Raw genomic sequence first — 12,399 nt, 5'->3', positions numbered from 1 at the left:
GGACCCTGGTCCTGGACCTATAGTCTACTCTAGTCCTAGGCCTATGCTGTCTTCTCCAATATTGCCACTGTTGTCTCTACCTGATCTGTCCTATTGGAAATATCCATGCTAGGCTCTCCAAGCTTTTCTCTTTAGCCTCAGATTTCATTTCAGAATGTAGAGCAATGGGAAATGAAATGCTGAAAGGGATGGCTCAAGATCATGATATGTCGGAACTAAGGCGGCTATCCTAGGTAGATATGATGTTATTAACATTACTTTAAAATTGAAGATAAAACATCACCAACAAAAATTAAGTTCATGAAATGCCATTGCCTTTCACGAGCATGAACTTTGAAATGAAATCTGGAGCGTTGTGGCTCAGTGGAATTGTCTCCGGACTTTGAAACAGAGGGTCATGGGTTCGATTTCCAGCCATGGCGTAATTTCCTTCAACAAGAAACTGATCCACAATATGCTGCACTCAACCCAGGTAAGGTAAATGGGTACCGGTAGGAAGTAATTCCTTAAGAAGCTGTGTGTGCTCTGAACGCCTAGCTTAGCCGGGTAATATAGGAGCGCCTTGAGCACCTAACAAGGTGATATGTGCGCAATATAAATACCCTATATTATGAAACAAAAACAATATTCTACACAATATCTGTTCTGATCCTTATGCATGTATTGACTAGGCTACAACATGGCACTCTGCCAATCGTTTGGAATCTGAAGTTTTTCCTTAATAGGTCTTTGACACACAATGCCAACTATTGGATATTACCCAAATCCAGAAAGAATATCTCTGTATCCACAACAGACTTGTAAGACCAACGTCTCCTGAGACTAGGTGCATCCTCTAGTGCTTCCCTTTCACCGGTGACACCTCTCCTAATCAAAAATAGATAATGATTTCCTATATGTGTCAGCTTTGTGAAGGGCCGAAGTTTACAGGAACAAGAGATGGTTGTTGGGAACCATCAGTCTTTTTGGGGCGTCTTTGCTTTATTCCATTTGAATGAAGCAGGGGGAGGGCTTGGACCAAAGGCGGTTTCTATCCTGGCTACATGCTGGGGGATAGGGTTTCTTTACTTTCTATCAGATCCATTATCATCCCACGTCAGCACAGAGTAAACAAACGCTTAACAAAATGAGATAGGTAGAATGAGATGAAGATAGCAAATAGTTGGATTTAAAAAGAAGACTGAGAAGGTGATTTAATCTGTAATGGATACAATTTGCCCAACTGCTCCTAAGGGGGGGGGGGAGATGAAATCACAATCTTTTCATTTAATACCTGAAATAGTGCAGATTTAAGCATTATAAAAAAACATTTAGAAGTGTAAAACTTATTAATCAAAAGGTTTTGAATGGTGCTTTTGGGGACAGTGCCTCTAGCATCAGTTGTAAGAATTTTTAGACAATTGTCTAAACTTTTAAAACAATCTGTTTTGGGGGGTTTCAGTAGTAATTGTTCTAATGGTGGACTAGGCAGCGGTGATTGTACATTTGAACAGTGTTCTTGCAGTGTGCTTGTATCTCATCTGTTGTCTTTTTCTGTATGTTACTTTTGAATTGATTTGTATTACATGTATGTCATATTGGTGATGCCCAGACTACAAGTTTGTTTTATTTTAATTCTGGGGGCTCCTAATCCCATGTTTTGTTTATCTAAATTTGTATATTTATAAAGTTTTAGGACTGATTGAAATAAATTTGAATTGAATTAAATTGACATTGAAAATGTATAAGAATGAAAAAATGTACATGAAAATATGAAAAAAGAATATATAAATATAATAAAAGAATGGAAAAGAGTAGTACCTCTTCACTCTTCGTTTGGACAACAAGAAAATGCAGCAATGTATACTACATGAATTCGAGGCTGGAAGAACCAGCGTCAAACCCTAGTTTCTGCTTTGACAAGTTCATAGAAAAGGTGTCATATTAAAGCAGGACTTATACTTGGATTTGAGGAAATTTAATAGCCAGTAATTGGAGCTAATCTTTTTCCATAGAGCTGTCTGGAAGCCACAGTCGGCGTGTGGGCCACGGTAGAACTCATTCATCGGGCCATTCACGGGGCAAGAAGAACAAAAAATTGATTTAGGCTAAAATCACTCCAAAAAATCTGAAAATACCCACAAGGAAATTCCTGGCGACAAAAGAACCCAGAATCAGCAAATGGGTCTATTTTGGTTTTGCATAATTGCATGGAATTGCCTCCAGTGGGCTATTCAGGACAACACAAATAAGAAAAGAAAAAAGCACCATGAAGAAAAAAAGGCTCTGAAAAAGTGCTCCATGCGCTCACTCGCTTGCCATCCACCCGCCCTCTCCCATTAGCTGCAGGACGTCAGCATGCTGCTACTCAGAACTCATTCACGACCCTTCACGATCCAAAGCCCAACAATCAAACGCAATTTAAGACATTGAAAAAATACAAGAAAAACAACCAGCAGTAGCATTGTTGGCTTGAATGAGCAATTTACCTTTCTTTTTTCTTTTACAAATGATTGTCGGGGAAGGAGGAACATTCTTTGATAATGATGGATGATGGGGGTTATGCTGCCATTTGTGTTGATTTCCGCTTCGTGTGAGGGAACATTTGGAATAACTGACACCCTTTTTTTACCCCGCAGTTCACAGTCCTCAGCAACAACTTACTGTATCTGTTCAAATGTGGTAACAGATTACCATTCAATCAAAATGTAATAATGAAAAGGTAAAAAAAAAAGAAACCCAGCAGAATGCTTGCTCTAAACAGCAAAATATAGAAGCCAGTAGTCAAGTTTGAATAAGTACCTAAAAAGATCAAATTAAAATGTAAGTGAAATTAAGACTAGAGCCAGATTTGGATCCATTTGGGTTTTAGTTTGACTTCTTTTCTACACCACATTGTCAGGATTGTCATAGAAAGCACTACATAATTACTTTCACTGCGCTTGATCTGAAAAAATATCAAGCATGAAATAAAGTTAGCACAATAGTAGGCTTCTCCAGGTTACCTTCACATAGGGATGTTAGCTTGGAGTCCACACTAAAACACATATCATTAGAGCAAAGACTAACAAATTTGTATAATGATAATGAAAAGAAAAATCATAAATTAATATTATTTTCAAAGTTCCTTTTGATTTCATGGTTCTTTTTGCTGAATATGATAATCATACATTGTGGTTTAATGAAATTAATCAATGAAAAATTGCTCTATGATCATCGCAAAGCAATAATTGTGTTACAAGGGGCCTACAGAGTATAATTCATTCATTCATTCACTCGTTTGTTCATTCATTCATCGATTCCTCGATTCATCCATTCGCTTGTTTATTCATTCATTTATTCATTCATTCATTTATCAATTCCTCTATTTGCTAGCTCGTTTATTCATTCATTCAGTTATTCCTTTATTCATTCCTTCATTCATTTATAATCCATTCATCTATTTGCTCATTCATTCATTAATACATTTATCCATTCATTCGTTCGTTCATTCATTCATTCATACAGAATCTCAAATACAAACAAGAGCCATTGGATAATGGGGTCAACAATAAAAAATAATAAAGTCATTTTATGAGCAAGGGACAAAGCTCTACTTCCGCAAATGAAAGGGAAACCATTTTAATTCCTAAAGTGGAGGAAGTTGCTGAAAGTTAACTGCAGAATGAGCTCTTTAATTGTGTTTTCAATCAAGTCATTTACAGATGAATGTGCATCTTTGAATTGATGAACAGGAACCGGGTTTCATGATGCTTTGATTTTATTGTCGGGTTTCATCATTAAAATGAAGCCTATAGGAAGATTATCATTCAAATCCCGAACTGGGTTTATACTTTTTCTGTTTTGGTGGATGAATGGCCGGGAAGGGACAACTAGCTTACTGCCCTTTTATTCCACATTCATTGATTCCTTGAAATGTACTAGCATCAAGCCCCCCCCCAAAAAAAAAATATGACTTTGCTCTCCTCTGTTTCATTAACAAAAATCTAGGCTGATTTATTTATGTTTGAAGATATCAAATTCATAGTATCAATTGATTCTGATTACTTAATAATAAATTAACAAAGTTGCTCAGATTTGTCTTATTAATCAAAATCTACAAAAAATCATTCTTATTCAAAGAGGTTGTTAAATCATAAATTTAAAATTTTTGAATCAAATAATCATTAGGTGGTTTCAGACCGCCTCGAAGTTCGCCAGTTCCAGATTCTCTGATCGGGAAATTTACCCCGATCAGAAAATACCAGGTATTTTGGTAATGCGAAAGCAAACTACGCGTAATTTCCCCGAAAGAAAATACCCGCTAAATAGTAGGTACTTGGCGAAATTACGAGTACTTTCGTGGGGATTTTTCCAAGGTCGCAGGTATTTTGGCAATGTGAAAGCAAATTACGGGAACTTTTAGCCCAGCATGTCGTTGGGCGCGACGGCGTGGGTGGCTGCTGGGCTAGTGATTTTGAATCTCGCGCCTTGCCTGCTTATCAGACCATACTGCGCATGCTCGTAAAACTTCGGGAACTTATCCAGAAGGATGTGTTTCGGGGCGGTGTGAATGCAGGAATAATTAACGGGTATTTTTTAGCCTTAAAAAGTTCTCGTAATTGAACGGGGATTCTTGTGATCGAGGCGGTTTGAAACCACCTAATGCTTGTACATGTATTTGGATAGGGTAGACCATAGACCTGTATCTACTCTTCCCAACATTTAATTTATTGCTATTAGTAAAACTTTTTAATTAAGATAATAGGCCGAAATCAATTCTTAAACATTATACAGTCTTGACAAACTAATGATTCAAAAATTGAAATAAAAATAAAGATCAACTTTAAATAGGCCTCCTGATCGACAAATACATTCCATTAAAAAAGCCTACAGGCCTAAAACTGTAGGATAACTATTTTTTTATGGTTATCAATTCCAGGTCACATTTTCTCCCATGAAATAAATAAACTTCATGCCAGTCTCTTGTTTGAACACAGGTTTCTATAAATATAAATTAATGTACTTCAATAATTTCATCTGAAAGAAAATAGAAGTAATATGTAAAATCTTTATTTAATACTCAAATATTTACAAAACTGTTTTTTTTTACATTATATATTAATACAGGACAAGTGCATTTTCCAATTTGACTTTCATCATATAGGCCTACCACTTTCAAAATGATGAAAAAATAGCATAAAATTGTTTCAGTACTTGTCAATTAGAGCAAGAGTGATTGTTTTAATCAACGAATCTCATGTTAACTTCGAATGGTATGTCTTACCTTGTTCTGCAAGGGTAGTACTCCTTGTTGCGAAAATACTGATAAGGAACAGGAATAGCGCTGAGTTCAAAGACATTCTTGACTCCATTGTAAAGATAAGTTTATAAGTATCCAAAGGTAGACAAAATAAAGACTGGATCCCTAGTATCCAATCTCAAAACACTGCAAATTATATGAAAAAGTACTCTTGGCAAATAATAAATTCAATCAGATTTCTACAACGATAAGCTTTCCCTCGCCTACAAAGTAAGATCCAGGTGGTTTCAACTGTCGGATCTGTTCCCACAGAAGATCGTTTGAGATGGATTAAAAAGCTGTTCTAATTGATGTCATCCAATGCCGCATATTAATTGGTGTAGATTCCACAGTTGATGCGGATTCCTCCTCAGCGATGTCGTCGACTTGATGGAGGAATGTGATGAGAGAGCTTTCCAGCCTTGAATTAGGAAGCAGTTCTTGATCAGAAGATAGTCTGATCCAACATGTCCTTGCTGAAGAGATTTACAATCCAAACATTAAATTAACACCTGGCTGCTGGTTACCTCTCCCACAAGTCTTTATGGTTCCATAAAAGAAGACAACTGGCTGTTGCTGGTATCTGCTTCCTTCCTTTACCCACAGTATATATCCTTAGAGATTCAAACAATTTCCAGGCTTAACTTAAAGAAATGATTTTCCTTTAGCTGTTGAAAGAATGTAATGCTGGAATCATAAATACTGTTAATAATTCCACTTGTCAAGAGTTGAACATCATCTTCTTCTGTTGATACTTGGGTGAAAAGTGCAGTGTGCTCGATGATCAAGTGAGCTTTCCAGACCCCAGTGTTTGAACTCGTTATGCAGTCATGCTAAACTAACACACGCATGTCTCATTGTACACACTTGGGTTGATGCTTACTCAACCAATGCACTCTCCATGCATGCAGACCAACACACTGTGACTGACACATCACTCCTGGCCAATCGCCAGCCAGCTGCATGCTCGGCTCCGCCCACAGAAGGCTTATTTGGTGGTGGAGTGATTGACTTGTTTTATAGGGGTGGTTAGGATAATTACTTGTACAGGAGTTTCCTTTTCTTCCTTTCTGTGTGTAGTTGACACTAATTGCAGTCTCCACAAATTATCAATTGTGTCACTGAGTGAAGTTTTTGTACCCTATCAATAATGGAAGAATCAATCAAAACTTTACTGTCAATGAGAACAGTTTATTTTCTAAGTATTTCACTTCTCTGAATATAGTCAACAAGATTTATTGTCTTTGGTGTATTGCAACCACTCATTATTTTGGAGTGGTTTATTTTTCTTGCAGAAATATTCTAAGAGGTTTGAACAAAGTTCAGAATTCTTAAAAAAGTAAAGTCTGAGTCTCAATATGAAAATTCATGTATGAACGACTAGACATGACTAAAATTGTAAGTAATAAGGCAAAATAAAGGCGAAATAGGTGTTCTGCTGCCTCAAACTACAATCGATTTCAAAAAGAAACAAGCATCAAAATCATACTTGCAATTTACTAAAATAAAAGGCAATAAATTTTTGATATTTTGTTATCTTAATACTTGTATTTCATTACTGGAAGATGTTCGGCTGTTTAGTGACTGAATTGAAAGAATCAGAAAGTAAGAGCAATAAAATATTATGCCTATATGAGGGGAGGGGGTGCTAGGAAAGCATTAAGCAACCAACCAGAGGACTGATGGCTTCAGGTCCTCTCAGAGAGACCTGGATCCCTAACACAAAGGATTAGCGATCGTTAATCGTAGGCTTGAATTTCACGATTGATAGAATATTTTAGTCACTGGAATCAATCGTAGAAAAATGTTCTACGATCATTGCTAAGCTTTGTGTTAGGGGCCCCTGGTGGGTGTTTCATAAATCTGGTTGCAAGTTACGAGCGACTTTATGAATGACTGGTGATCCTTTCTGGTGGTAAATGATATACTGCAAATTTTCCTAGGTGTTGATTTAGCTTCTAAGAGAGGATCACCAGTCATTCTCAAAGTCGCTTGTAACTTCCAGACAGCTTTATGATAAACCGACGATAAACGCCCTAGCGAAGGGCAGTAATGACTGGAAATAAAATTGCAAAAACCACAACTCTACTAATAGAACTAGCATGCCTCTTTACATAGAAAGTCATATTTGCAGTTTGCAGCGATTAAAATAACAATGGAATGATAACTAGTTGAAATTTTAATCTACTATTCTTATTTTTTAATTTCTTCCGTTGCTTAGTAACCTAAGAAAAATCAAGATTGAAAGTACTCTCCAAGGACACCATACCAAAGTAGACCTGCAAGAAAATCTCTTAATGCCAAATCCATGCAAGTAAAAAATTTAATAATTGAAAACCAACCCCAAAAAGAAAATCAGATGGAGACATACTCTTCAAAGACACCTTACTAAATTATATAGTATATCTCTGACACAAAAAAACAGGAATGTAAAAAAAAAATTATGCACAGCATTTGATACCAAAGCTTCCACCACCTAAACTACCGTCATCCTAAACAACCCAAGAATCACCGACAAGACTTGAAGAATGCCGCGAGGATCTCGGCTAACGAGACATGACGAGCCGCAAAGATGATGGTTTTCACAAGGCAGGGGAATGGCGTTCCCATCTTGAGGCTCGGCCGATGTTCTTGTTGCATAATGGGACACCTGCGTGTGTCATCCTGTGTCATCGTTGAAGGTTTATTCGATGATTAAAAGAACATGGAAACCAGATGGTGATAGTTGGTTGTGGAGAGGTAACACACTACAGAGTTCACTCCCAGACAGTCATAATCAAAATATTGAGATGGTATCGTGGGGTATGATGTATTAGAATGTGTATCCAGCCATATGCATGAAGGAGACATATATGGCTGATGCATGAATATGAATCGTTGTATGCTAACATAGCATACAGCGGTTCATTAATGGGACGCTCAAAAGTTGATGAAGAATTACGCGATTGAAACTCGTAGGTATAATTCTTTCCTAATTGTTCCTTGCAATGTTTTTAACTGTTAAGTGAAGGACTTTAGACTTATGAATTTGAAATTAGATTTGGATTTTATTTATTTCATTCGCATACACGTAGATGATCAAATGAAACAATGAATAATCAATTTTGAAACAAAATATATTAAAAGCAAAGTATCATTTCTTAACACAATGGAATTGATGAATCCACGATCTAAATTTACTTTTGCAATCACTGCCTAATATACTTCCAAGTGGTACCAACATATATCATCTCTCTTGATCATTTACACAATTTGTAATCTTGCTATTAAATCCTTAATTAATTGTACGAATGTACAAGATTGCAATATCAGCACGCAAAGGATTAATTATTTAGTCTGACTACAATATATACATGTAGGTAAGACTGCCGATTAAACTCAAATCTATTGGGACCCCAGAATCTGTTTGACTCAGAAGAGGTATATAACACGTTTTGTAAATTTGGTCTTAATAATTGCTTTGAATTGGGCAATCACTAAATTTATGGAAAGTGGACGTACATGTGTGTATTAAGTTTACCTGTGTTATAATTTCATTATGCTTTTTTGTGTGTGATAAAACCCTCAATAATAAAAATATAAAAATGTTTCTGTTTTAAATAACATGATTCCTGATCCGGTTCATTAATAACTTATGAGTCACATTTGGCATGATTGTGTATTAAAAAATGAAGATGAATTGAAAAGTGATGATAAATGATTATTAACAGCCTAACAGAAATGTCAATAATGCTTTAAAAAATGCAAGCAAACTTTGCCCTGAAATTCAAACCACAATATATCACAGGCAATAACAAAGTCCATCGCAACCAGCTTCCACGCTGGGTGCTTTTCTGCCCCATCAAATACTTCTTGCGTTGGTTGGACATCCTCTATGACAAATATAAAGGTTAAGAACCAGTTTGTATTTAGAAGGAATAAAACGGTGGAATTTCCTCTCGTTATATCCCCGCTGGTTCCAATTGATTAGGAGGAGATAGATGGGCAAGAGTCTTGCTGGGAAAGCAATTTGCTCACTCCTCCGGACTACCATGTGTGATTTTTAACCAGCTACGTGATGACCCCATCAACCGTTTTCGTGAAATCGCATCCGAAGGTGGATGCAACGAAGTCCACTTTGTTGATGTCTTTATGAAAATTCATGAAAAAAATTATGATGGACATTTTGTTGCAGGGCGTAAGGGGGATTAAAAGGGATAGCATAAATTTGTATGTTTCATTTGATTTATTATCTTATACTATATCCTACCAATGGTCATGTACAAGTGTATAGTCAGCAAGATTAATAAAGATGACTTAAACAGAGTAGATGAAGACAAAAGCAGGACTTCTGTAGGCAAATAATAAAATTCTAATAGTACCATGAAATCGATCAATTTGTCTGGTGCAGGGACAAAGCAAGATTAATATTGTGAAAAAAAATGAACGAGAACATCCATTTCAGAATGTACATTAAATTTCAGATGATGGTTAGGAGGCTTAATTTAACATGGAAAAAATGACAGAACTGTCTCTTTCTTTCATATTTCATAATCTTATCATCAATCTGTAGGTCAATTCTAAAACAGAAACCTAACCGTACAATCTGACCCTCACATCAGGGAGTTCAACTAATGTTTTTCTAACCTCTTCTCACATTTACTTTTCTTCTTCATCATTCCTAAACCACCAGGGGCATGACCTCCACCCAAAAATTATCTTGACCCCTTCGACTCTGAAATACAATATTTCAGCCCACCAAATTAAGTCTTTCTGTAGATCAGTAACAGAAAAATTACACACAAGAGGGATTCTAGAGAGAAAATATCCATAAGGGCTTGGGAATGATACTGTTTATTTGCCGATAAAGTTCAGATACATCTCAAATGTAAGATGATGACCTTTTGTGTTGGTACACAAACACGTACCGCTCTCGGACAAGGATCGTTAGAGGGATATCAGAACCAGCGCCACACACATCTATTTGGTATTTTGGTGGAAGCCTTGCAATTTTGAGCATCCAATATCGACAACCTCATTGGAAGCAATCCGCATTGGTTGGACTTGGGAACCAGGGTGGGTAGATGCAAATGCAAGGATGGCCGGACGAAGCAGGGGGAAAATCTTGGCCATCAGAGGTGACGTGTCGTGATGGTGCGACCGCGGACAGATTGCGGCGCTGGGCGTAATGAGCATTCACAGTCGGTAATAGCCTGAAGAACAGGTGAAATAAACAGAGACCAGCATGACAGAATACGGTTGCCACGTTCTATCCCAGTTAGCAAAAAACCAAAGGTTTGACCAATAAAAGAGCAGAATAAAGACTTGTTTCGAAGGTCTTGTGGTCTGTCAAGTTCCATGAAATCAGAAAGTTGATTGCACTGACGTGTTTTGCTCATCCCATTATCGCCGTTTTGAATATGGGCACTTACTACACCAAAATGACACTAACAAACATTGCCTCAATGCTCCTCAAATTTCAAGGAAGATGATCCGATTCCACGTCAAATACTCATAAGTTAACAGGGATGTTTGGAAAATTTGATTACTTTTCTGGTTGATCGATTTCAATGATGGCTTAAGTAATGAAAAAGACATATTGAATATTTCTTTAATTTAAAAAAGTGTGGAACTTTATATCATCTACACATCTGGGCCAAATAACAAAGCTATAACAAACCAATCTACATGTATGTGCAAGTTTTTAAGCACTGAACAACATTACGAACCTATTGAAATCTTTAAGAAATATGCATTCATATCTTGTAAACATTTTTTTTCAAGAAATGTTAAAATGTTCCATAGATTGTTGCTTGTCAGCAAAAACATTAACAGCAAAATGCACATTTCCACAATACGAGCCTATTGAAATTTTCAAGAAAAATTATATGCATTCATATCTTGTAAACATTTTTTTTAAAGAAATGGAATACTGTTCCTTGGAATGATCAACTAGACAATTAAGTTGGAGGTTAAATTTGAATTGGCTCTTCCTATACAGCACTGCGGTACTTTCTCTTGTGGCTAAACGTTTTGCTTGATGCCAGCAGGACCATGTTTACTTTTCCTCCGGGCTGCTTGGGGTTTCTTGGAGGGGTAACACACATCAATTTTCTTAAAGAGTCCGGAGTTATGGATTCAAGATCTTGGGAGTATTTCATAAGGCATATTGCCAGTGATTCCCATTCACAAGACTTTAAATTAAAGTACTGGAAGGATTCAAGATTGAGGTGGGGGATTTCATGAAGCATCTTCTCAGTATTTCCCAGTCTCGATTGTTATAAGCTACTGAAATCCTCGTATTTGATTGGCCGAGAGCAAGTTTGTCGGTGAAAATTACCATCACGAAACTCATGAAAGACTCCCTTCAAATGTTTCTGGCAAAGGATTCTCATTAATAACACATTAAACTATGTCAACACTTTCAGCAATGTTTTATCACTGCATATTCTTAAATCAATTGAAAAGTTCAAATCCAAGTTAACCTATCAAATGCAAGGACACTTCTGATTAAAAATATTTACTGCTCCAAGATAATTTGTGTACTTTTAACATTTTTGTAGCATGTTATTTTATCTTCTTTGATTTTCTTTGTATGTTTTGTGCTTAATGCCATTTTATATTAATAATATTCTTTGTGTTTTAAATTGTCAGTTTTAGAACTTGTCCAATAACTTTCCTTGATTTTAAGTGATTTTTCTTCATTTCAATAATACTCATTGTCTTTTAAATTGTCTTTTGATCTAAATCTTGGTTTTAATTTGTTTCAATTCTTTTATTGTGATAGCATTGATTTTGCTATAGATTTATTTATTTATACATTATTTCATTTATTTTGTAAATCATTCTATGTATACAGACCTCCTTTGTACAACAGTCATTAGGGCACTGAAAGGACTACCCCGATTTTTAAAATAAAACTGACTAAATAAATAATAATAGATAAAGCGGAGCTCGAGTGTGGGCTAACAAAACAAAATGAACATAACAATATTGTACTTAATATATTTTTTAAGAGTAAAATACATCAAAGAATAAATTGTCATAAATATCTGTCAAAAATTGATTCAATGGTAAAGCATTGAAGATGAAAACACTTCATTAGATCTACTCTGTCCTGTCTAAAACCTATCAAAATACAGGATTTGATGTTTGGTTTC

At 36.1% G+C, this 12,399-nt stretch overlaps 1 protein-coding gene across 1 annotated transcript in view; it reads right to left on the bottom strand.

Annotated features, from left to right (window-relative positions):
* Nucleotides 1-6,152, bottom strand: part of LOC121424879 — a 91,830-nt gene extending 85,678 nt beyond the window's left edge. Inside the window, exon 1 of the mRNA XM_041620727.1 lies at nt 5,246-6,152. Coding sequence (XP_041476661.1) covers nt 5,246-5,333 — 88 coding nt within the window. The 5' untranslated portion in view covers nt 5,334-6,152. The remainder of the gene's footprint in view (nt 1-5,245) is intronic.
* Between the last annotated feature and the right edge of the window lie 6,247 nt (nt 6,153-12,399).

Source organism: Lytechinus variegatus, chromosome 12 (genome assembly GCF_018143015.1).
Source record: "Lytechinus variegatus isolate NC3 chromosome 12, Lvar_3.0, whole genome shotgun sequence".
NCBI classification, from domain to species: domain Eukaryota; kingdom Metazoa; phylum Echinodermata; class Echinoidea; order Temnopleuroida; family Toxopneustidae; genus Lytechinus; species Lytechinus variegatus.
This window is presented reverse-complemented; position numbering and strand designations above follow the sequence as displayed.